Source organism: Bufo bufo, chromosome 3, assembly GCF_905171765.1.
Source record: "Bufo bufo chromosome 3, aBufBuf1.1, whole genome shotgun sequence".
Lineage (NCBI taxonomy): Eukaryota > Metazoa > Chordata > Amphibia > Anura > Bufonidae > Bufo > Bufo bufo.
Genome location: NC_053391.1, coordinates 267,638,494 through 267,664,571, shown reverse-complemented (window position 1 = coordinate 267,664,571; position 26,078 = coordinate 267,638,494). Strand labels below are relative to the sequence as shown.

The 26,078-nt window shown below is 42.2% G+C and overlaps 1 protein-coding gene across 2 annotated transcripts in view; it reads right to left on the bottom strand.

Moving 5' to 3' along the window:
* Positions 1-26,078, bottom strand: part of SARS1 (seryl-tRNA synthetase 1) — a 161,888-nt gene that overhangs the window by 28,477 nt on the left and 107,333 nt on the right. For both annotated transcript variants that reach the window (XM_040424133.1, XM_040424134.1), the window contains exon 8: positions 9,628-9,757. In XM_040424133.1, the coding sequence (XP_040280067.1) occupies positions 9,628-9,757 (130 nt within the window). The remainder of the gene's footprint in view (positions 1-9,627; positions 9,758-26,078) is intronic.

Genomic DNA, 26,078 nt, shown 5'->3' with positions numbered 1-26,078 from the left:
AAGTTGCCCCCATTGTGCATAAAATTCATATAGTTGCCCCCATTGTGCATAAAACTCATAGTTTGCCCCAGTGCCCATAGATATAATATAGTTGCCCCCATTGTACATAAAATAAATATAGTTGCCCCCAGTGTCCATAGTTATAATATAGTTGCCCCCATTGTACATAAAATAAATATAGTTGCCCCCAGTGTCCATAGTTATAATATAGTTGCCCCCAGTGACCATAGCTATAATATAGTTGCCCTCAGTGCCCATCGATATAATATAGTTGCCCCCAGTTTACATAGATATAATATAGTTGCCCCCAGTGCCCATAGATATAATATAGTTGCCCCCAGTTTACATAGATATAATATAGTTGCCCCCAGTGCCCATAGATATAATATAGTTGCCCCAGTTTACATAGATATAATATAGTTGCCCCCAGTGCCCATAGATATAATATAGTTGCCCCCAGTGCCCATAGATATAATATAGTTGCCCCCAGTGCCCATAGATATAATATAGTTGCCCCCAGTGCCCATCGATATAATATAGTTGCCCCCAGTTTACATAGATATAATATAGTTGCCCCCAGTGTACATACATATAATATAGTTGCCCCCAGTGTCCATAGATATAATAAAGTTGCCCCCATTGTGCATAAAATTCATATAGTTGCCCCCATTGTGCATAAAACTCATAGTTTGCCCCAGTGCCCATAGATATAATATAGTTGCCCCCAGTTTACATAGATATAATATAGTTGCCCCCAGTTTACATAGATATAATATAGTTTCCCCCAGTTTACATAGATATAATATAGTTGCCCCCAGTTTACATAGATATAATATAGTTGCCCCCATTGTACATAAAATAAATATAGTTGCCCCCAGTGTCCATAGTTATAATATAGTTGCCCCCAGTGACCATAGCTATAATATAGTTGCCCTCAGTGCCCATCGATATAATATAGTTGCCCCCAGTTTACATAGATATAATATAGTTGCCCCCAGTGCCCATAGATATAATATAGTTGCCCCCAGTTTACATAGATATAATATAGTTGCCCCCAGTGCCCATAGATATAATATAGTTGCCCCCAGTGCCCATAGATATAATATAGTTGCCCCCATTGTACATAAAATAAATATAGTTGCCCCCAGTGTCCATAGTTATAATATAGTTGCCCCCAGTGACCATAGATATAATATAGTTGCCCCCAGTGCCCATAGATATAATATAGTTGCCCCCAGTGCCCATAGATATAATATAGTTGCCCCCAGTGCCCATAGATATAATATAGTTGCCCCCAGTGCCCATAGATATAATATAGTTGCCCCCAGTGCCCATAGATATAATATAGTTGCCCCCAGTGCCCATAGATATAATATAGTTGCCCCCATTGTACATAAAATAAATATAGTTGCCCCCAGTGTCCATAGTTATAATATAGTTGCCCCCAGTGACCATAGCTATAATATAGTTGCCCCCAGTGCCCATCGATATAATATAGTTGCCCCCAGTTTACATAGATATAATATAGTTGCCCCCAGTGCCCATAGATATAATATAGTTGCCCCCAGTTTACATAGATATAATATAGTTGCCCCCAGTGCCCATAGATATAATATAGTTGCCCCCAGTGCCCATAGATATAATATAGTTGCCCCCATTGTACATAAAATAAATATAGTTGCCCCCAGTGTCCATAGTTATAATATAGTTGCCCCCAGTGACCATAGCTATAATATAGTTGCCCCCAGTGACCATAGCTATAATATAGTTGCCCCCAGTGACCATAGCTATAATATAGTTGCCCCCAGTGCCCATCGATATAATATAGTTGCCCCCAGTTTACATAGATATAATATAGTTGCCCCCATTGTACATAAAATAAATATAGTTGCCCCCAGTGTCCATAGTTATAATATAGTTGCCCCCATTGTGCATAAAATTGATATAGTTGCCCCCAGTGTGAATAGATATAATATAGTTGCCCCCATTGTACATAAAATAAATATAGTTGCCCCCAGTGTCCATAGTTATAATATAGTTGCCCCCATTGTGCATAAAATTGATATAGTTGCCCCCAGTGTGAATAGAGATAATATAGTTGACCAAAGTTCTATATATAAATATGCCCCCATTGAATTCACTATGAACCCCCTCTATTGCAGAGTTCAATAATCGTTGGTCTATTAGTGGGCCATTAGATATTATACTTACAGTATCCTCCGACGTCCGTCCGCTCACTCCGCTGACTCGCCCGAACTGTTCGGATGGCCGCGCATGCGCAGCTCTATCTAAGACGCGGTGGATATACTGCGCATGCGCGGTCGTGCGCGTTCATGTAATGGAGAGGCCGGCCGAGTATTTCTTTGCCTGTAGTGCGCAGGCGCGGCGAAACGATGCGGCCGGCGAAAAGCCGGCCGTATCCATGGGACACCAGGGTAAACAACAGCTTCTAATAGAAGCTGTTTGCAGAAGATTGAAGCATTTTTTTTAATGACATAGATAGGAATAAATGTTCATTGGGGAAAGTAAATTGGGTTAAACAGATTTAATGAAGTGGGACAACCCCTTTAAGGGTCCATTCACACGTCCGTAATTTGGGTCCGCATCTGTTCTGCAAAGGGTGCGGACCTATTCACTTTCAATGGGGCTGGAACGGATGCGGATCCGCATTTCCGGTATCCGCATTACTGGGATCCGCATCCGCATTTCCGGGATCCGCATTTTCGGTATCCGCAATTCGGTTCCCGAAAAAAAATATAACGTCCTATTCTTGCCTGCAATTGCGGACCAGAAAAGGCATTTTCTATTATAGTGTCGGCGATGTGCGATCCGCAAATTGCGGATCGCACATTGCCAGTGTCTGTGTTTTGAGGATCCGAAATTTGCGGATCCGCAAAAGACTTACGGATGTGTGAATGGACCCTAACTGTGCTACTTCTGCACATAATTAGATCAGAAAAACGTTGCAAAGGTAAGAAAACTTCTGAATTAGGCTACATGCACACGAACGTGGTTTGTTTCCATGTCTGTTTTTATTTTTTGCGGATAGGATGCGGACCCATTCATTTCAATGGGTCTGCAAAAAACACTGTGCTGTTCGCATCAGTATGTCCGTTCCGTAGCCCTGCAAAAAAAAATAGAACATGTCCTATTCTTATCCGTTTTAGGCATTGTTACAATGGATCCGCAAAAAAAATTAAAAAAAAATGGATGGCATATGGATGTCCGTTTTTTTTTTGCGGATCTAAAATTTGTGGACTGCAAAACACATACGGTTGTGTGCATGTAGCCTTATTCAAAAAAAATAAATAATCAAAATAGTTGAACATGGCGCATAAGCCTACAAAATAGGCGCAATTTCTGTAATAAATAAGACTGTCTGCAAAAAAATAAGACTATCTAAAACTGCATTGTTTAGAGTAAAAACACTTTAATAAATGTGCCCTACTATGTACTATACACACACACAGATTAGGCTCCTGTATGTATCTTCAATAAACACACCTTTAGAAACACTTCAGAAAACTATAAAGGTCCCTTGAAGGAATAATGCTCCATGTGAGAGAGGGATCGTGCATTTCTGGACTTAGGCAGCGCACGGCATTATCATGATTGATTATGCTGTGACTCCACATGACATTTCTGTAACAGAATGATAATGACATAAAACTGTCAGTATGATTCGGTTACAGAAAGGTCAGTCAGAGGCACACAGCATTATCAATCATGATAAGTCCAGAAATGTTTATTTATTTTATACACTTATATAGCGCTACTATATTCCGCAGTGCTTTACAGACATTAGCATCCAACTGTCCCCAATGGGGCTCACAATCTAAGTTCCCTAACAGTATGTTTTTGGAGTGTGGGAGGAAACCGGAGTACCCGGAGGAAACACACGGAGAACATACAAACTCCATGTTGTCCTTGGTCAGATTCGAACCTAGGACATCAGCGCTGCAAGGAACCAATGCTAACCACTGAGCCACCTTGCTGCCCACAAAGGACACGCTTGTGTGAAAAAGCCCTAAGAGCTGTTTCACACAAGCGAGTCTATTATGGGAATCGCGCTCCATGTGTGCGCGTGATCCTCTGTTCTGGACTCGCAGCACAGCATTATCATGATTTATAATGCTATATGACCTTCCCTCTACAGAATTATAGCGACATAAAGCTGTCAGTATGATTCTGTAGCAGTAAGGTCATGCAGAGACACACAGCATTATAAATCAGTAATGCCGTGCGCTCCAGCAAGTCCAGAACGAAGGATCACGCTCACACACGTTATTCCGTTAGACCATTCTGTTATAACAGGGTTAAAACAGAATTTAACAGAATGCAAAACTGAACCCTTTAGAACCATTCTGTTTTGATCCGTGCTAATAGAGTTCTATGGGCACAAATAACCGTTCCGTCTTGTTCTGTTATGCAAGATGGAAAAAAAAGTTGACAGAATTGCAGAATTTCTTTTACCCTGCTTCCCAAAAAGCAAAATATATAGTAATCGTAAAGTTGTATGTTCCCCAAAATAGAACCAATCCCACAAAAAAATAAGTCCTCCCATAGCTCCATTGAGAGAAAAATAAACGTATGGTTGTACTGGTGCCCAGAGGCTGTTTAATACCAACATGGTGCCCATAATCTATCAAAATCTACACTGCAAAAGCCAAAAGGTGGTCTTTTCCTTCTGAACACTGCAGTATACCCAAAACAGCACTTTATGCCCATATTGATGGCATTTCAGTACCCAGTACAACCCGCCTAACACGTTAAAGGGCATTGTGTGTGTCAGATGGCAGAAGCTGGGCACTGCCATATCTGTGGAAAAATTGCAATTTTCACTTTGCATCATCTGTTGTGAATTCATTTTTTCAAAACACCTATTGGGGTCAAAATGCTCATTACACCCCTCAGTACATACTGTGTGGGGTGTGGTTTCTAAAATGGGGACTTTTTTTTATTCTTATTCAAAGGGGTTGTCCGGGTTCAGAGCTGAACCCGGACATACCCTTATTTTTACCCCGGCAGTATCCCTGAGGCTAGCATCGGAACATCTCATACTCTGATGCACACCACTGCCCTGCGCTAGATCGTGCAGGGCAAGGGCTCTTTTGTCTATCAAAACACACTGCCGGGCGGAAACTGCCACCCGGCAGTGTGCTCGGTGACGTCACCGGCTCTGATGGGCAGCCTTAGCACTGCCCTAGCTGTTTTACTGGCTAGGACAGCGCTAAAGCCAGCCCATCAGTGCCAGTGACGTCACCGAGCACACTGAACTGCTCCGATGCTCCTGTCAGGGGGGCTGCCTGGGTGAAAATGGAGGTATGTCCGGGTTCAGCTCTGAACCCGGACAACCCCTTTAACCTCAGAGCCTCTTCAGCCCTGTATAAACCATCAAACTAGCCCTGCGGTGTGCCCATACAGCAGTTTACGTCCACATATGGGGTGGTGCCATATTCAGGAGAAAATTGGTAACAAATTACGTGCTTTTTCTCCTGTTACCCTTTGTGAAAATGAAAAATTTGGAGCTAAAGCAACATTTTATTGGAAGAAATTTAATTTTTTATTTCTGCAGCCAAGTGTTTCTGTGGGGAAAAAGTGCTCAGTACATCCCTTGCAAAATTTCTTGAGGGGTGTAGTTTCCAAAATGCGGTCACTTTTTGGGGGTTTTCACTGTAGGGGTACCTCAGGCTCTCTTCAAATATAACATGGTGCCCCAAAACCATTTAAGCAAAATCTGTCCTCCAAAAAACATATGGTGCTCTGGAAAAAAAGTGAAATTTCACCAAAATTTTCCTTTAAATTCTTGTGGAACACCTCAAGGGTTAACAAAATTTGTAACAGTTTTGAATAAGTTGAGGGGCGTAGTCTAAAATTGGGTCATTTATGGGTGGTTTCTATTACGCAAGTCCCTCAAAATCACTTTATAACTGATTTGGTGCTTGAAAAAAAAACTGTTTCGGAGATTTTCATGAAAATTTTTAAAACGGCTTCTAAAATTCTAAGCCCTCTATCGTCCTAAAAAAAATGACATTTTTTTTTAGGAATTACTACTAAAAGTTTTAAAAGTAGACAAAAACTTCTGTATATTTAGAATTTTTTTTTTATAAAAGGAAAAAAATATTGACCCACGTTTACCTCTAACATTGCATACAAAGTTTAACGAGAAAAAACATTCTAAGAATCGGTTAGATAAGTAAAACCATTCCAAAGTTATTACCGCATAAAGTGATACATCAGATTTGCAAAAATAGGACTGAAAAGGTGAAAACTGGCCCAGGGTAGAAGGGGGTCAAAGATGCTAGGGAGGCTTTGTCTCCGTCCCTGCCTGCCATTGGCTGCTCCTCCACCGCCGACACCGGATGTTTTCATCTGTGTGCAGGGAGAAGCAGCAGCGGGGTAAGTATATTACTGGTGAGGGGCCCCGCAAAGTAAGTGTGTGTGTGTGTGTGTGTGTGTGTGGGAAGGGGGGAGAATTTGAGAAACTGGATAAACTCTTTAAGAGCACAAGCTCTTCTTCATTTATATACTTGTGGTATATATGAGCTTTGCACAGCTTAATATGTCCCATTTATGTTGTGCACATGTCAAAAATTGTCCTGGTTAACGGTGGTGTAAAATCTCCAAACACCTCTGTCATTGAATGAATTAAAGGCACAGTCAACTTGGTGTATGTAGACTTCTGACCCACTGGGAATGTGATGAAAGAAATAAAATCTCAAATAAATCCTTTTCTACAGGAATTAAAGAAAAATTAGAGATGAAATGTAAAAATTTCATATTTTTTTGGCAGATTTTCAATTTTAATGGCAAAACAGTGAACCCATTTTCCAATCAACAGCGCCTATGAAATTTATTGAGAAGTGAAGTGAATGTTTTGACTCCACAGGTGTTTCACAGAATTGATAAACACTTCGCTATACCAGATTTTTTATTTTCACATGAGGTAACAGGAGGAAAAACAGACAATTTGTTATGCATTTTTTCTTAAATATGGCAACACCCAATATGTGGTTGTAAACTACTGTATAGGCACACAGCAGAGCTCATAAGAGAAGGAAAGCGGATTTCCCTGGAATGGTTTTTGGGTGCCATGCCACATTTGCAGAGCCCCTGAGGTACTAGTACAGTGTAAAAACCCCAAAAATTACCCATTTTACGAGCAGAAAATAATTAACGTGTCATTTTTCCAGGACGGTGTACGCCGTAAAAACCAAACCAAAAAAGCAATGGTAGAATTGCTGCCTTTTTCTTTACCCTGTCTCCCAAAAAAAGCTAAATAAAAAGCAATCAAAAAGCCATATGTACCCTAAAACAGTACCAATGATAATGGCAACTCATACCGCAAAAGATAAGCCCTCACAGAGCTCAGTCAAGAAGAAAAAAAAAATTAAATGTTTGGTTTTCAGAAAATGACCAATCCTATCACAATCTGCGCTGCTAAAGCCAAAAGTTGGTCTTTCCCTTCTGTACCTTGCAGAGCACCTTAAAGGTAACCTGTCACCTCCTAAAAACATCCCAAGCTGGCAGCAGTACCTTAGAGTAGCCAGCAGCATGTTTGTAACGATCCTTTTCTTCCTGCAGGTAGTTAAGCAGAAGCTGTAAAAACGATCTTTAATCCCCTGCCCGGCGCGCTTTTCTAGTCAGGCTTGAAGTCACGGAGGCAGCAGCCTCCTTGCTTCAAGTCACGGTAACCACGCCCCCCTTGCCTGCCCCTTTGCTGTGATTGACAGCGTTTATGCTTTGCCGAACTGCCAGCTGTCACTCACCGCAAAGGTGCAGGGAAGGGGGCGTGGTTACCGTGACTTGAAGCAAGGAGGCCGCTGCCTCCGTGACTTCAAGCCTGACTAGAAAAGCGCGCCGGGCAGGGGATTAAAGATCGTTTTTACAGCTTCTGCTTAACTACCTGCAGGAAGAAAAAGATCGTTACAAACATGCTGCTGGCTACTCTAAGGTACTGCTGCCAGCTTGGGATGTTTTTAGGAGGTGACAGGTTACCTTTAAGGTGCTCTGCAGGGTACAGAAGGGAAAGACCAACTTTTGGCTTTAGCAGCGCAGATTGTGATAGGATTGGTCATTTTCTGAGAACCAAACATTTTTTTTAAATTTTCTTCTTGACTGAGCTGTGTGAGGGCTTATCTTTTGCGGTATGAGTTGCCATTATCATTGGTACTGTTTTAGGGTACATATGGCTTTTTGATTGCTTTTTATTTAGCTTTTTTGGGAGACAGGGTAAAGAAAAGGCAGCAATTCTACCATTGCTTTTTTGGTTTGGTTTTTACGGCATACACCGTCCTGGAAAACTGACACATTAATTTTTTTCTGCTCGTCTGTACAATTATAGAGATAACAATTTTACTGTTTGACTACTTTTACACAATAAAAGCATTAAAAAAACAAAAAAAACAATAATGTTTTTGTGTCACCATTTTCAAAGAGCTATATTTTTTTCTCTGGCGATGGTTTTGTGACAGCTCGTTTTTTTCAGGATGAACTGATTTTTTCATTGATAGCATTTTGGGGTACATAAGACTTTTTGATTGCTTGATATTATGTTTTAGGGAGGTGAGGAAACCAAAACATGGCTGTTCTGGCATCGTTTTTATTTATTTACCTGACATGGTAGTTCATGAGATCTTTTTATAGAACAGGTCGTTTTACACTGACATTTCGCCTATGAGATCCTGCCTGTCGCAAGCCCTCTGTATCTGGCAGACCTGCAGGCCTTTGTAAGGCCTCCTTTCGCCATATCAACCGCCGGCATCCCGCAATAGTATTATGGAGAGCCGATAGAGTAAGAGAGGGAGTCCTCTCCCACTGTAAACCTCTTTGCTGCGATGGTCAGCATTGACTGCACATCTAAGGGTTTAAACTGCTGGCATCAGCGATATCTCCAATGCCAGCAGTTACAGCAGGGACCTGGGTGTCACTCTACACATGTACGGCGCATGTTGGGAAGGAGTTCCTGTAAACCTGCTAACCCAAAACAAAGGGTGAACTATCTTGGTTGTGTGATAATTGTCCAAGCACCACTAATAGTCTGTACTTTGTCAATCTCGGCTCAATAATTCTCCAGGTGTTTCTTTTTTATTTTCTGGTAGTGTATTGCTATGAATTTAGAAACGGGAGGGGGGGGGGGGGGGGGGGGGGGGATGAATTATGTCTTGGCCACTTCACTATGAGATAACTACACCAGAAGTGAGAGGAAGGGATGGGACCAGGGAAGCCACAGCGTCTTCTCAATTTATTCTTCACCTGCATGTACCAGCCACCTCAAAATGTATGTTCTCCCCCACATAGGTGAGGTTCCCAGAGGTGGCACCTACATCTACCAGATATTGATGGTATATTCTATGGAGATGGGAATACCACTTTGCTTAGAAACATAGTCAAAAAGGTCAATCCACCTCTGGAGAAGGTTGACCAGAATTATGGCCACAGGAGAAACAGCAGAAGGCACTGCCAGAGAAGAAAATGCAATGTACATAAAAACCCAACAATATTTTTATTGCATGTATATTAATATGCCCTATTCATTGCATAGTAATGTGGAAAAACCCAGTTAAAGCAAAAATATTTGAAATATGCGCTTTAACAACTATAAAATATGCAGTTTGGTGGGCATACCTGATACAATGTTGACAATGCGGTATGGGATCCCCATTGCTTGGTAAAACTCTTCTGCAGTCTTAATCATCTCTTCAAACATTTCCCAAGATGTATTATCATGAGGAGATGCATAAACAAACTGCTCAATCTGAGGTAAAGATAACAAATGAATAAAGATAGAACTTAGAAGTAAAAACTGATTGACACATGACAATACCCAAGATTAAAGTGCCCCTGTAGACATACTGTGCCAGGTAAACGCTAGGATGTACAATTTCAAACCACACAAAGCTTAGCAAGGTTTATGAATGGGCCCTATTAAATAGACAAGGGCCAGTACTAGGGCTGGGTGATTATAACCAAAATTGTGATTAATTTTACATTTTGCCTTGGTTATGATTAATAAACGATTATTTTTTTCCCTTCATAGTTCACCCACAGTTGGGTCGTATATACAATTGCTCAACTATTAAATCTGAGGGAATGTTGACAGAGGGTGGGGGGTGAGGGAAGGGAAACCAGCGCTGCTCAATACCACAGCTCGATAAGCAGACTCTGCTGGAGAGCAGATCATAGCTTACAATACATATATTTCATGAGAGCTGCGGAGCCTACACAGTCAGAGTATATGCATGCAGACTGCAGTACAGCCTTTATGTGCTGTATGTACTAGAGGTAGAGCCTACGAGTACACAAAGTCACTAACGATATGCATGCAGACAGCAGCGCAGCCTTTACGTACTGTATGTACTAGAAGTAGAGCCTACGTGTACACACAGTCACTGAGTATATGCATGCAAACTGCAGCACAACATTTATGTACTGTATGTACAAGAGGTAGAGCCTACATGTACACACAGTCACTGAGGATATGCATGCAGACTGCAGCACAGCCTTTATGTACTGTATGTACTAGAAGTAGAGCCTACATGTACACACAGTCAATGAGTATATGCATGCAGAGTGCAGCACAGCCTTTATGTGCTAGAGGTAAAGACTACATGTACACACAGAAAAATAACAATATGGAGTCGCACTCGCCAGATCTTACGGTCATCCGGAATGCAGCAGCCTACCTGGAGCCCTAGATCCATAGAGGCTCCTGAATGTAGAATCCAATAAGTGATAACGGAGGCAGCATGTCCGGTGAAAAAATACCTTTATTGGGAACTGCTTACATGCAAAACGTGTTTAAAAGATTGCTACGTTTCGGCTACTACATAGCCTTTGTCAAGCACCAAGTGATCCCCAAATGATCCTGTTTAAAAAGTGTAAGCCACACCTCCACATACGGACGTGGCCAATTACATGATTACACAATACAATGATTATCCACAGTGCACCCAAGTGTGTACATATAAACCCACTTACCTGCCTCCGTTATCACTTATTGGATTCTACATGTACACACAGTCACTGAGGATATGCATGCAGACTGCAGTGCAGCCTTTATGTACATGTACTGTATGTACTGGAGGTAGAGCCTACATGTACACACAGTTACTGAGGATATGCAGACGGCAGCACAGCCTTTATGTACTGTATGTACTAGAAGTAGAACCTACGTGTACACAGTCACTGAGTATATGCATGCAGACTGCAGCACAGCCTTTATTTGCTAGAGGTAGAGCCTACATGTAAACACAGTCACAGAGTATATGCATGCAGACTGCAGTGCAGCTTTTATGTACTGTATCTACTAGAAGTAGAGCCTACCTGTACACACACTGAGGATATGCATGCAGACAGCAGCACAGCCTTTATGTACTAGAGGTAGAGCCTACATGTACACACAGTTACTGAGGAAATGCATGCAGACTGCAGCACAGCCTTTATATACTAAAGGTAAAGGCTACATGTACATATAGTCACTGAGTATATGCATGCAGACAGCAGCACAGACTTTATGTAATAGAGGTAGAGCCTACATGTACACATAGGTGCAGAGCTTACATAGATACAGGTATTGTACAGTGTGCTGGGCTGTATACTCAGAGTAGAGCATAATCAATAGTAATCAAAATAATCGACATTGGCAAGATGTCAGCTGCATTTCGGTTTAAATTATTTTGCCTATATTATATTTTATAATAGAGTGGGTTTAATTGGTATACCGATATTGATTTTTTAGGGCCGATACCGATAATTTGTGAACTTTCAGGCCGATAGCCGATAATTTATACCGATATTCTGGGAATTTTCATTTTTGAAAAAAAAAAAATTTCCTACACAAATCTGCTGAAAATTAATATGTTTATTGTTAACGTGTATTTTTATTTTTTTGGTAAATCTTTCTTTTTCATTTATACTTAATATTTTATTTTTTTACTAACTTTTAGCCCCCTTAGGGACCAGAACCCTTGTCCTATTCACCCTGATAGATCTCTATCAGGGTGAATAGGATCTCACACTGTCCCTGCTGCTCTGTGCTTTGTGCACACAGCAGCATGGAGCTTATCATGGCAGCCAGGGCTTCAGTAGCGTCCTGGCTGCCATGGTAACCGATCGGAGCCCCAGGATTACACTGCTGGGGCTCCGATCGGAGGAGCAGGGGAGAGGGGACCCTGTGGCCACTGCCACCAATGATTAATACTGGGGGCGCGCACTGCACCACCAACGCTTTTAATACTGGGATGGGGGTGGGGGGCGCACTGCGCCACCAATGATTAATACTGGGGAGCTTGGGGGGGGGGGGGGCGCACTGCGCCACCAATGAAGAGAAATCTCTCATTAATTCATAATCACATAGCCGGCTCCCGACCTCTGTGAGCGGTAGCTGCGATCCGCGGCACCTAAGGGGTTAACTACCGCAGATCGCAGCTACAGCTCAGAGGCCTGGAGCCGGCTATGTGATTCTGCAGCCAGCTCCCGCCTCCTGTATATGAATTAATGAAAGACTTATCTTCATTGGTGGAGCGGTGGCCACACACCCTCCCCTCCTCTTGTCCTCTCTCCTCTAACTGGCGGCAGCAGCAGCAGCAGCACAGTGGGAGGGAGACACTGCTTCCTTCTCCCCTGTGCTGCTGAGGGAACACGGAGAGTGCTGAGAGCAGCGCGTTCTGTGTTCCCAATACGTTATCGGTCATATCTGCAAAATAGATGCAGATACAGATAACTGTCAAAATCCTGAATATCGGCCGATAATATTGGTAAAACCGATAATCGGTCGATCCCTAGCATGTTTTAGGGTAGGTTCTTTTCATTGCTCTTGGTGAATGGAGTGGCGGTCTTGAATACACAATGCCACTTCAATCAACTGTATGGAGTTTCCGGAGACAGTCAAGCGCTTGTATTCTGCTATCGCTGGCAGTCCCATAGAGTTAAATGGAGCAGTGGACACACATATCTCAAACAGGGAGAATAGCCACTAGTGTTGATCGAGCATGCGCGACCAAACAACAGATCGGTGATGCTCGAGTCAGTGTATTTAAATGTAATTTAGCATCTATTTGTTGAAAAGTTTCTGCCAGGATTTGAACTCCCAACCCCTTGTACAAGGACCTTATCCACTCAGCTATAAAGCTGAATGCTAAACTGTGTCAGAAAAACCTCATAGTAGTTTCTGATGTAGTGAGTATTCCTATTCAGCAGAAGAGTTATTTTATATTTCTGTGCAGGTTAACATGTAGCTCTATAGTGTAGTGGTTAACGTCCTTGCCTCTAATGTACAAGGTGGGGAGTTTGAATCCTGGCAGAAACATTTATTTATATATATATATATATACACAGTACAGACCAAAAGTTTGGACACACCTTCTCATTCAAAGAGTTTTCTTTATTTTCATGACTATGAAGGCATTAAAACTATGAATTAACACATGTGGAATTATATACATAACAAACAAGTGTGAAACAACTGAAAATATGTCATATTCTAGGTTCTTCAAAGTAGCCACCTTTTGCTTTGATTACTGCTTTGCACACTCTTGGCATTCTCTTGATGAGCTTCAAAAGGTAGTCTCCTGAAATGGTCTTCCAACAGTCTTGAAGGAGTTCCCAGAGATGCTTAGCACTTGTTGGCCCTTTTGCCTTCACTCTGCGGTCCAGCTCACCCCAAACTCGATTGGGTTCAGGTCCGGTGACTGTGGAGGCCAGGTCATCTGGCGCAGCACCCCATCACTCTCCTTCATGGTCAAATAGCCCTTACTTTCAAAGTTTTACCAATTTTTCGGCTGACTGACTGACCTTCATTTCTTAAAGTAATGATGGCCACTCGTTTTTCTTTACTTAGCTGCTTTTTTCTTGCCATAATACAAATTCTAACAGTCTATTCAGTAGGACTATCAGCTGTGTATCCACCTGACTTCTCCTCAACGCCACTGATGGTCCCAACCCCATTTATAAGGCAAGAAATCCCACTTATTAAACCTGACAGGGCACACCTGTGAAGTGAAAACCATTTCAGGGGACTACCTCTTGAAGTTCATCAAGAGAATGCCAAGAGTGTGCAAAGCAGTAATCAAAGCAAAAGGTGGCTACTTTGAAGAACCTAGAATATTACATATTTTCAGTTGTTTCACACTTGTTTGTTATGTATATAATTCCACATGTGTTAATTCATAGTTTTGATGCCTTCAGTGTGAATCTACAATTTTCATAGTCATGAAAATAAAGAAAACTCTTTGAATGAGGTGTGTCCAAACTTTTGGTCTGTACTGTGTATATATATATATATATATATATATATATATATAAAGTTCTTAGCCATAATATATTTACATATATTATTATATATTTAGAATATATGTAAATATAGTAAGGCTAAAAACATCAGTAGTAGTTTACCACTTTTTCTTTTTTGTAATTACACATTTTGTGCCATACATTTTTTTAAATTACTAAGGCTACTTTCACACTCGCGTTTTGTGCAGATCCGTCATGGATCCAGATTGTGTCAGAGAAAACGGATCCGTCCCCATTGACTTACATTGTGTGCCAGAACGGATCCGTTTGGCTCAGTTTCATCAGACGGACACCAAATCGGAATGGAGACTGAACTGATTCTAACTAATGCATTCTGAGCGGATCCTTTTCCCTTCAGAATGCATTAGAATGCAAACTGATCCGTTTTGGACCGCTTGTGAGAGCCCTGAATGGATCTCCCAAACGGAAAGCCAAAACGCCAGTGTGAAAGTAGACAAAAAAATATATAAAATATATAAATTTAATCTCTATTTCTGAAATGTTTCTGCCAGGATTAGAACTCCCAACCTTGTACATTAGAGGCAAGGATGTTAACCTGCACAAAAATATAAAATAAGTCTTCTGCTGAATAGGAATACTCACTATATCACAAATTTCTAAGAGGTTTTTCTGACACAGTTTAGCATTCAGCTTTATAGCTGAGTGGATAAGGGTCTTGCCTCTAATGTACAACGTTGGGAGTTAAAATCCCGACTTTTCAGAAATTAGATTTGAATACACTGGAGTGTCCCCAAGCACTGACTCCATATATGGATATCAGGGTGGATAAAAATCAATGATAAAAAAAAAAAAAAAAAAAAAAAAAAAGATTTTTTTTTTATTTAACCCCTTAAGAACTCTGGACTTTAATAGCGTCCTGGGTGCCATAGTAACACTGAACGCATTTTGAAGACGGATTCGTCTTCAAATGCTTTCAGTTCACTTGCGTTTTTCCGGATCCGGCGTGTAATTCCGGCAAATGGAGTACACGCCGGATCCGGACAACGCAAGTGTGAAAGAGCCCTTATACAGGCCATTCTGAGACAGTTTTTTCGTCACATATTGTACTTTATGACACTGGTAAAATGAAGTAAAAAAAAATTCAATTTGGTATTAAAAATTCATTTTTAATACCAAATTTACCAAAAAAAAATTAAAAAATGCAAATTTCCAAGTTTCAATTTCTTTACTTCTATAATACATAGTAATACCTCCAAAAATAGTTATTACTTTATATTCGCCATAGGTCTACTTCATGTTTGGATCATTTTGGGAATGATATTTTATTTTTTGGGGATATTACAAGGCTTAGAAGTTTAGAAGCAAATCTTTAAATTTTTCAGAAATTTTCAAAAACCCAATTTTTAGGGACCAGTTCAGGTCTGAAGTCACTTTGTGAGGCTTATATAATAGAAACCACCCAAAAAGGACCCCATTCTATGAACTACACCCCTCAAGGTATACAAACTTTGTTAACCCTTTAGGTGTTCCACAAGAATTAATGGAAAATAGAGATACAATTGCAAAATTTCAATTTTTTGGCAGATTTTCCATTTTAATAATTTTTTTCCAGTTACAAAGCAAGGGTTAACAGCCAAACCAAACTCAATATTTATGGCCCTGATTCTGTAGTTTACAGAAACACCCCATATGTGGTCGTAAACCGCTGTACGGGCACACGGCAGGGCGCAGAAGGAAAGGAATGCCATACAGTTTTTGGAAGGCAGGTTATGCTGGACTGTTTTTTTTGACACCATGTCCCATTTGAAGCCCCCCTGATGCACCCCTAGAGTAGAAATTCCATAAAAGTGACCCCATCTAAGAAACTACACCCCTCAAGGTATTCAAAACTGATTTTACAAACGTCGTTAACCCTTTAGGTGTTCCACAAGAATTAATGGAAAATAGAGATACAATTGCAAAATTTCAAATTTTTGGCAGATTTTTATTTTCAACTTTTTTATTCACTTTATTTTTTGTCCCACTTTGGGACTTGAACTTTTGGGGGTCTAATCCCCTTTACAATGCATTCCAATACTTCTGTATTGGAATGCATTGGCTGTATGAGTAATACTGTGTGTATTACTCATACAGCTTCCGGCCTGTGAGATCCAAAAAAATGACGTTTTAAAGTTAGGAAAGTTAAGGACTCAGCAAACATGGCGTACCGGTACGTCCTAAGTCCCTAAGGGGTTAAATCGGATTTTTTTTATTTAAATCAGATTTTTTTTTAATATAAAATGCTTTTTGAGGAAAATATATTACCATCCAAAGGTTATTCCATCATGAAATAAAGATTCGTTTTTTAATTATGTAGAATAAGGCTGTACGTGGACTCCCATATTGTTAAATGGATTAGGCAGTGGCTGAGGGACAGACAACAGAGGGTTGTAGTCAATGGAGTATATTCAGACCATGGTCTTGTTACCAGTGGGGTACCTCAGGGATCTGTTCTGGGACCCATATTGTTTAATATCTTTATCAGCAAAATTGCAAAAGGCCTCGATGGTAAGGTGAGTCTTTTTGCTGATGACACAAAGATTTGTAACAGGGTTGATGTTCCTGGAGGGATACACCAAATGGAAAAGGATTTAGGAAAACTAGAGGAATGGTCAAAAATCTGGCAACTAAAATTTAATACAAAGAAAAAATGTGGGTGATTGAGTCAGCACAACCCTATATGCAGGTGCACATCGCTATGGCGAAATACATATACAAATGCAAAATACAAATGCAATAGCACTCTGCAACCAGCATTCTGCCCTGCCTCTATGCTGGATGAGGCATTGGTGTACATTTTGGCCAAAGCGTAATAAGTCACTCACCACGACAAGGTCGCCTCTATAGAGTGGTCCCTAACACTAGTTCCTACCTGTTTATGGGCCATGACAGCCACACAAAGTCCAGAGAATGCAAGTGCAGCATGCACGCCAAGCACACTCTGCTTTTAACCCCATCCGGTGCCATTACATCTTTCATCGGATCCAGGGATGCAAGTACCAACATGCATGCTGAGCCCACTATATACTTCTCCTGGAGCCAAATGGCTACTGGTAGGTGCTATATAAACAGACTCAGTTTTATACTGACTTTAAAACCAGCCTCCAGGACAGATTGACTGGTCAGGTGTGCATGACTGCATGGAGATCGCCACGCCTCCAATATATACTACAAAGAAAAAATGTGGGTGATTGAGTCAGCACAACCCTATATGCAGGTGCACATCGCTATGGCGAAATACATATACAAACGCAAAATACAAATGCAATAGCACTCTGCAACCAGCATTCTGCCCTGCCTCTATGCTGGATGAGGCATTGGTGTACATTTTGGCCAAAGCGTAATAAGCCACTCACCACGTCAAGGTCGCCTCTATAGAGTGGTCCCTAACACTAGTTGCTACCTGTTTATGGGCCATGACAGCCACACAAAGTCCAGGGAATGCAGGTGTGGCTTATTACGCTTTGGCCAAAATGTACACCAATGCCTCATCCAGCATAGAGGCAGGGCAGAATGCTGGTTGCAGAGTGCTATTGCATTTGTATTTTGCGTAACAAAAATTTAATGTTGATAAGTGCAAGATAATGCACCTGGGGCGTAAAAACCCAACTGGGGGCGTAAAAACCCAAGAGACAGTGATACAGTCCTAACCTCAGTATCTGAGGAAAGGGATTTAGGGGTCATTATTTCAGAAGACTTAAAAGGTAGGCAGACAATGTCATAGAGCAGCAGGAAATGCTAGCAGAATGCTTGGGTGTATAGGGAGAGGCATTACCAGTAGAAAGAGGGAGGTGACGGGGCGTGGCTTGTGAGTGCATGGAGTAAGACGCACTGTTCACTGCTCCTGCAAAAATCCTGCTCATTTACACTGGAAGCGCACTCAAACTGACTGAAATTACTTTACCTGGGGTGAGGAAGGTGTCCGGTGACAAAATCGGGAGCCTGAAAATGCCGAGGAAATCGTCCAAATTGGCGAAACAAGACCGCATGGAGAAAGGCCAAGATGGCGCCGGAAGTGGAGAGGGGTCGGCGCTGCAGGAGACGGTGAGCCAGAGCGGGGCTGCTAAACTTAGTAAATATGCCAGACTGGACGGTGGAGGGGGCGATTCGGCCAGCGATAAAGGGACTGATATACCTACCTCCTCTGATCAGGAGGACGGATCCATGGACGGCGACGATCCGGTTTCGGCCGGTCAGCCGGTACTCAAATCTACAGCCCCGGCAATAGTTCCAGAAGACCTGCGGGTTGATTCTACAAGGGAACCCACACTGAAAGATATAATGGTGGCGGTGGCAAGCTGCAACAGTACCCTTAAAGTGCTCGCAGTACAAGTTGGCAGTCTGAGATCAGATGTGTCCATAATCAGGCACGACCTGCACAAGATTTCTGAGCGCACTTCAGATTTGGAAAAGAGGGTGTCCTCACTGGAAGATGTTATTCAACCTCTGCAAATGGCGTCAAAAATGAATGGGAAAGATATAGCTGCCTTATACGCCAAAGCGGATGATTTAGAGAACAGATCGCGAAGAAATAATCTGCGGATTGTTGGAATGCCAGAAAAAACAGAAGGGGCCAATGCTACAGAGTTTGTGGAGAAATGGTTGCACCAGTTATTCCATGAGAAGGGCCTATCTTCCCTGTACGCGGTTGAGCGGGCGCACAGAGTCCCGTCGCGGCCGCTCCCGCCAGGCAGGCCTCCTCGCCCCATACTGGCGAAGATTCTACACTTTAAAGATCGGGACACTATCCTACGCCAGTCAAGGGACAATGATGAGATGGTCATGAATGGGGTCAGAGTGTCCATTTTTCCGGATTATTCCAATGAGGTGCAGCGGAGGAGGAGCAGATTTATAGATCTAAAGAAAAGGCTCAGAGTGCTATAAGTTCCGTACGCCATGTTGTTCCCGGCTAGATTGCGAGTGGTGGCATTGGGATCCACCAGATTCTTTGAGGATCCGGAAGAAGCAACTCAGTGGCTGGACGTTCACGAGCGACAACTGAGAAGTGGGGCCCTGGACACTTGAAGGAAACAGTTTGCAGTTTGTGTTCACTTTATATGCATAGGATTGCACCCTAATGTCACTTTAATGTTATACCAGTTATAAAGTGTATTGAGTGTTGCTACCACACGGTAGATCCTGATGCAGGAGTAGGAAGTTGGGATAAGAAATGTATTTCCCAGTTGTGGAGAGGATTCTCTACCTGAGGGAGAATGTTGGAATCAGAAGTGATTTTTGTTTAACATTGGGCATGGTGCTTACAGATTGCCCTGAGTTAGAGTTGGATGTTTGGGAGGGGGGGGGGGGGGGGGGGGGGTTACTTTTCAAAGTAGCCTGATTACTGGGGAGGGGGAGGGACGGGGGGGGGGGGGGGGGGGGGGGAGGGTGACGGGTCAGAGATGGGTGAGGGGCGTGAATTATGTGAGAGTGACATTAGTATGGGGTGTGAGATTCAAACATGCCGTAATCTTTCATCATGACACAGGTGATTAAAGTGTTGAGCTGGAATGTGAGGGGAATGGCTGATGCACGAAAACGACAATGTATATTTCAATATTTGGGTCGGTTTCAGCCAGCTATCTGCTGCTTGCAGGAAACGCATTTGTCTAATGATAATGTGAAGTGGCTGAACAAAAATTGGGTAGGACATGTGGTACATGCAATCCATTCCTCTCACTCCAGGGGCGTAAGTATGATTGTGCATAAAAGTATAAGGTATGAACATCTGAAGCAATGTGTGGATGCTGAGGGCAGGTATGTGTGTGTAGTGTGCAAGATTGATGGGATCCAGGTGGTGTTGGTGTCAGTGTATGTGCCTCCACCGTTTGCTTCCCCTGTAATAAGGGATATTATGACCTTTGTGGCGGACTTCCCTGGACTGCCGTGGCTGCTAGTGGGGGACTTCAATTGTACATTGAATGACTCCTTAGATAGATGTTGGGTAGAAGGTGCCAGTGGATCACCAGGGAGTGTGGCTCTAAAGAATATTATGAGGGAAACGGGATTACTTGATGTTTGGAGGCTGCGCAACCCGGATAAGCGGGTGTTTTCATGTAGATCTGCTACGCATCATTCTTTATCACGCATAGATCTGGCTTTGGTTAATGATGTTATGCTGCCATTGATAAGAGATGTTGTCTATCACCCTCGGTCGTTGTCTGACCATTCCTTGGTGCAGGTTGATTTGTGCCTGGGCGTGCTTAGGCAGGGACCGAGGTTGTGGAAATGTAACCCGCATTGGCTGAATGTACTTGGTGATTTGTCTGAGATTACTCTGGAGGTCAGGGAGTACTTTTCTATTAATGGAGGGACGGCTTCAATTCACGGAGTCTGGGATGCCATGAAAGCGTTTCTGAGAGGGGTACTGATCAAAGAAATAAGTAAGCATAAATCTAAATCCAGAGAGGCAGATGTTAAAGCTCATGTACAAGTAACAGAGGCTGAAAGGGAGTTTGGTAGAATCCCCACTATGGCTAATAGTGAGGCGCTGGAGGTAGCTCCGGAACAACTGAGGTGTCACCTACTACAGGCTGCAGAGAGGAAACGTAGTTTTTACCGCCAAAGATCTTTTGAGGAGGGAGAGAAAGTTGGGCATTTGCTCTCAGTGGTTTCTCAGGCACAGAGGGGTTCTTCTTGTATACAAGAGCTAATGGATGGTAATGGGAATATTAGCCAGGATACAAAAGGGATATTAGATATTCTAAAAGGTTTTTATGTCTCTCTCTATGCTTCCAAGGCGTCTAGCTCGGAGGAGGCCTTGTCCGCCTTTCTGGCTGAGGCTCAGCTATCAGTGTTATCAGAGGAGGATAGAGAGAGACTGGAAGAGCCGATCACGCTGGAGGAGTTAGAGGCAGCTCTTGGGGGGATGGCGAACGGTAAGGCGCCGGGGGCAGACGGTATACCAGTGGAGGTGTATAAAAAGTTGCAGGGGGTACTTCTTCCTGAATTACTTAAGGTTCTTGAACATTCTCTGGAGATGGGTTCGCTACCACATTCTATGCAGGAGGCTATCATAGTAGTTATTCCTAAACCTGGGAAAGATCCCAAAGTTCCTGATTCTTATAGACCAATTTCGCTATTAACAGCAGATGTGAAGCTCCTGGCGAAGGTGTTGGCGAACAGGCTGTCCAGGGTAATACTAACTATAGTGCACCCGGATCAAACGGGCTTTATGCCTGGGAAATCAACTGCTATAAATATCCGTAGAGTATATGCCAGTCTGAATATTCCAGCAGATAATGGAGGAGATAGGGCCTTACTTGCGTTAGATGCCGCCAAGGCGTTCGACAGTGTTGAATGGAACTACCTATGGGAAACATTGAGAGTCATGGGCTTTGGTGCTCGATTTATTCAGTGGGTGAAAGTGTTGTATTCAAGCCCAAAGGCACGGATCAGAGCTAATGGGGGGCTGTCAGATAGCTTTTCTTTGGCCAGAAGCACCAGACAGGGGTGCCCATTGTCACCTTTGTTGTTTGCGCTAGCAATTGAACCACTTGCAGCCCTTATCCGCCTGTCACCTCATATTGTGGGGTTTAGATATGGTGAGACGCAAAATAAAGTGGCAATGTATGCTGATGACACTATGTTATTTCTGGGTGACACTGGGGGCTCTCTGGATGCGGCCATGGCATTAATAGATAAATTTGGTGGCTTCTCTGGGCTTCGGATAAATTGGCAGAAGTCTGCCTTGATGCCGGTAGACGGACAGGCACTCTCTGGTGTGCAGGCGGATAGTTTGATTCCCTGGGTGGGCAAGTTTAAATATCTGGGGTTATATATAACACCTAGACTGCTAGATTTTGAAGAGCTCAATTTAACTCCTTTGCTAAATACCTTTAGGCTGAAGGCAAGGACATGGGGTAGACTCTTTTTGTCGGTGGTGGGCAGAGTGAATCTCCTAAAAATGGTAATGATGCCTCAGTTACTATACATATTGAATAACGCCCCTGTATGGATCCCAGTTGAGAGATTTAGGAAAATACATTCGATATTTAGAGATCTTATCTGGAAATATGGTCAAGCTAGGATTAAGCTGGAGACGCTGCAATATCCCAAGTCTGAAGGTGGCTTGGCTGTCCCTAACGCCTGGATTTATTTCTTAGCCTCTCAGTGTCAACATTTTAAGGGTTGGATGGAATTTCAGCTATCAGATGTGACGGGGAAGATACTGCAACACTGGTTGGGTAGTAGGGATCTTATGGGTATTCTGGAAGGTGCAGGGATGCATGGGGGGAGAGAGAAAGTGACGCTTATTGAGCTTATGAAAAAAGTGTGGGCAAAGGTGAAATTGATCAGGGGAGTTGGTGGGGTAGGAGAGCTTTCCCCAATATGGAACAATAACTTGATGCCAGAGTTCATTTCTCTATCAGGAGTCCAAAATTGGGAATCCCATGGAGTAATGAGGATAGGTCAATTGATAGAGACTAATATATTTAAATCATTTCAAGGTCTACAGCAGGAATTCAACATTCCTAAAGTTTGGTTCTATCAATACCTGCAACTGAGACACGCCTATGATGTCACGATAAGGAAGGGATGCATTATTGCAAAAACGGATGTGGTCCATAAACTGGTTCTCCCAGCTGGAGGAAAGAGAGGTTTGATATCACAGGTGTATACTCTGCTTTTAGACAAATTTTTGATAGATTTCCCTCTTACTAGGATGAGAAAATGGGAAAAGGATCTGGGGGACATCCCTAAGGAACAGTGGGAAGATATATTGGAGTCAGTCCCGAGAGTGTCTGTAAGTGAACAGGGCAAGTTGTCACAACTGTTTATCATCCACAGAGTCCACAAAACTCCAGTGTTTTTACGGAAAATTGGGATTAGAACTGATGACAATTGTCCAAAATGTATGGCGGAAGGTGCAGATCTGTTTCATATGCTTTGGTCTTGTCCAGTGCTAAGTAGATATTGGGATGAGGTGTTGACTTTGATTAATCGTAACCTGGAGTTGAGGGTGCAGAAGGACCCAAAGATCTGTGTGCTGGGATATGTGAAGGAGATTGGTGGGGGAGAGGCGGTCAAGGTGGCAGTTGGGAGACTATTGTATGTGGCCAGGAAATTGATCGCTTTTAGGTGGATTCAGGGGAGTCCGCCAACTGTGGATGAATTTGTGAGAAAGGTGCATGATATGTTAACTTTAGAGAGGGGAGTGTTTGTTAGGAGAGGATGTCCTCAGAAGTTTGAAAAGTTGTGGAATGAATGGTTGTCTCACACTCATGTTGTAATATAAAAAGGTCTTGAAAATTCATGCTCTGATTTGGGGGGGGGGGGGGGGGGGTGGGCAGTTGGGGGGGGGGGGGGGGGGGGGGTGGTAGTTGTTGGGGTTTTAACAGTCAAATTACTCTGTAATTGTTTTGTCTTTATCTTGGTATATTCATTATGTACAATGACTGTGGAAGATGTATCAAATATATGGACATATGATAATGTTTTATACAATTCTGTGTATTGGAGTTGTGGTGGGGAGAAAATATCAGAAAAATTGTGATGCAAACTGTCTTGTAATATGCCAACTTTATTTGAACAATAAAAACGATTTGATTGAAAAAAAAAGAAAGAGGGAGGTGCTCATGCCGCTCTACAGAGCACTAGTGAGACCTCATTTGGAGTATTGTGCGCAGTACTGGAGACCATATCTCCAGAAGGATATTGATACTTTGGAGAGAGTTCAGAGAAGAGCTACTAAACTAGTACATGGATTGAAGGACAAAACTTACCAGGAAAGATTAAAGGACCTTAACATGTATAGCTTGGAAGAAAGACGAGACAGAGGGGATATGAAACTTTTAAATCCATAAAAGGAATCAACAAGGTAAGAGAGGAGAGAATATTTAAAAGAAGAAAAACTGCTACAAGAGGACATAGTTTTAAATTAGAGGGGCAAAGGTTTAAAAGTAATATCAGGAAGTATTACTTTACTGAGAGAGTAGTGGATGCATGGAATAGCCTTCCTGCAGAAGTGGCAGCTGCAAATACAGTGAAGGAGTTTAAGCATGCATGGGATAGGCATAAGGGCATCCTTCATATAAGATAGGGCCAGGGGCTATTCATAGTAGTCAGTATATTGGGCAGACTAGATGGGCAATTGACTTCCATTGTGCTAGGGTGCTCGGTAGAACACCCGAGCATCGCGAAGTGTTCTACTTGAGCACACAAGCACTTTGATGCTCGATCAACATTAGTAGGCACCCCTTGTCATGGTCGGCGGGGATCCCTACGGTCGGAGCCCCAACAATCAGAAACTTAACCTCTATTCGCAGGATAGGGGATAAGCTGTTGTAATGGGGCAACCCTTTAAAAAAATCCTGACTAAATGGGCGCACAAACCCCATTCTGTGCCACAGCAATTACACATGTACATTTCAGCCTACTGCCATAGAGAGGAGGTGATTGCTGCATGTAAACGCAGCTCTTTACCTTCACTGACAAGCAAGAGTCGGGAAGGATAATAATTGTCTGCTAGTGTAAAATGTGCAGTGTAAATGTGACATCAGATCTGATACAGATACATTAACGGCATCATATGAATACCTATAACACAAAAGAAAAATAGGAAGCATTTGCACACAAAATGAACCACAACATAATAAGCAAAACACAAAGGGAATAATCAAGAAAAATGTAAAGAAAAAAGCGTCACAATGAAAGTGCTGTGGGCTGAGCCCCATGTGTATTGCTGCAAAAGCAGCTTCATGAAGGGTATCTAGCAGTTTGACATTGCCAAGTTTTTATACCGTATATGTTGTGTGTACACGCAAACATGGAAGACTTCACTCATATGGTAAATGGCGCTCACATCCTAAGTTATCTACAGCTCATGCACAATGTTGTGAACACATTCAATAACAAAGTATCATGCTGATGCAAAGACCACGTCACAGCTAAGCTTGGCATTGCCAAGTCTCACTGTATATCTAGTTCACAATGAGCGCAGGTATTATACCAAAGTGGCTTTACGTCTCTAACCTCCACTCAAACCACAAGCGGGATAGTAGAGGAGAGAAAAGAGGCACACAATAGGATAGTACGTTTGGGCAAGTTATCAGCCGAAATATTAGAAAAAAGAGAGGCTCACCTTATAGAGTTGTGCAAATTATAGGCACAACTCTAATGAAGACATATATAGGTATAGACCGATTTCCCAGGATTGCAGCCGCAAGAAAGGTTTTTTCTGGAAAGGATGTCCAGTCCCCCGAAAAATTCTTGTCATACAGAAAATTCTGCAAAGGCGCAAAATCACTGGTGGAGACTGTCGTGGTACTTCAAATGAAATACTTCTTTATTTGAAGAAAGCGCATGTACAAGTATTTTATTTGAAGTACCACGACCGTCTCCACCAGTGAATTGCCGAATTTTCTCCATATACCAAAGTGGGGCTTGGAGTTACTAGGTCTCACTGTATCTGTGGTTCGCAGTGCACACGCTATCCATGCATACAAGAACAAAGTCAAGAAGGACAAATCTCATTGTAACTACAGTACTATCAAAACCTTTAAGAATCTATTACAAATCTCACAGTAACCACAATATTAAGAAAGTATTACAATGATCCCTTATGTATGTCACATCATGATATTGCTATTACAAACAAATAAAGATATTTTCTCTGTATTTTGTGAACTATAATTATATATATATATATATATATATATATATTACATTACATATAATACATTTTGAATACACATGCTTCTAAAAAAAAAATTGTGATATGGTCGCTTAATTTATATCAGATCTGATGTCACATTATTGCGCATTTATACTCCACCGACTAGCAGACA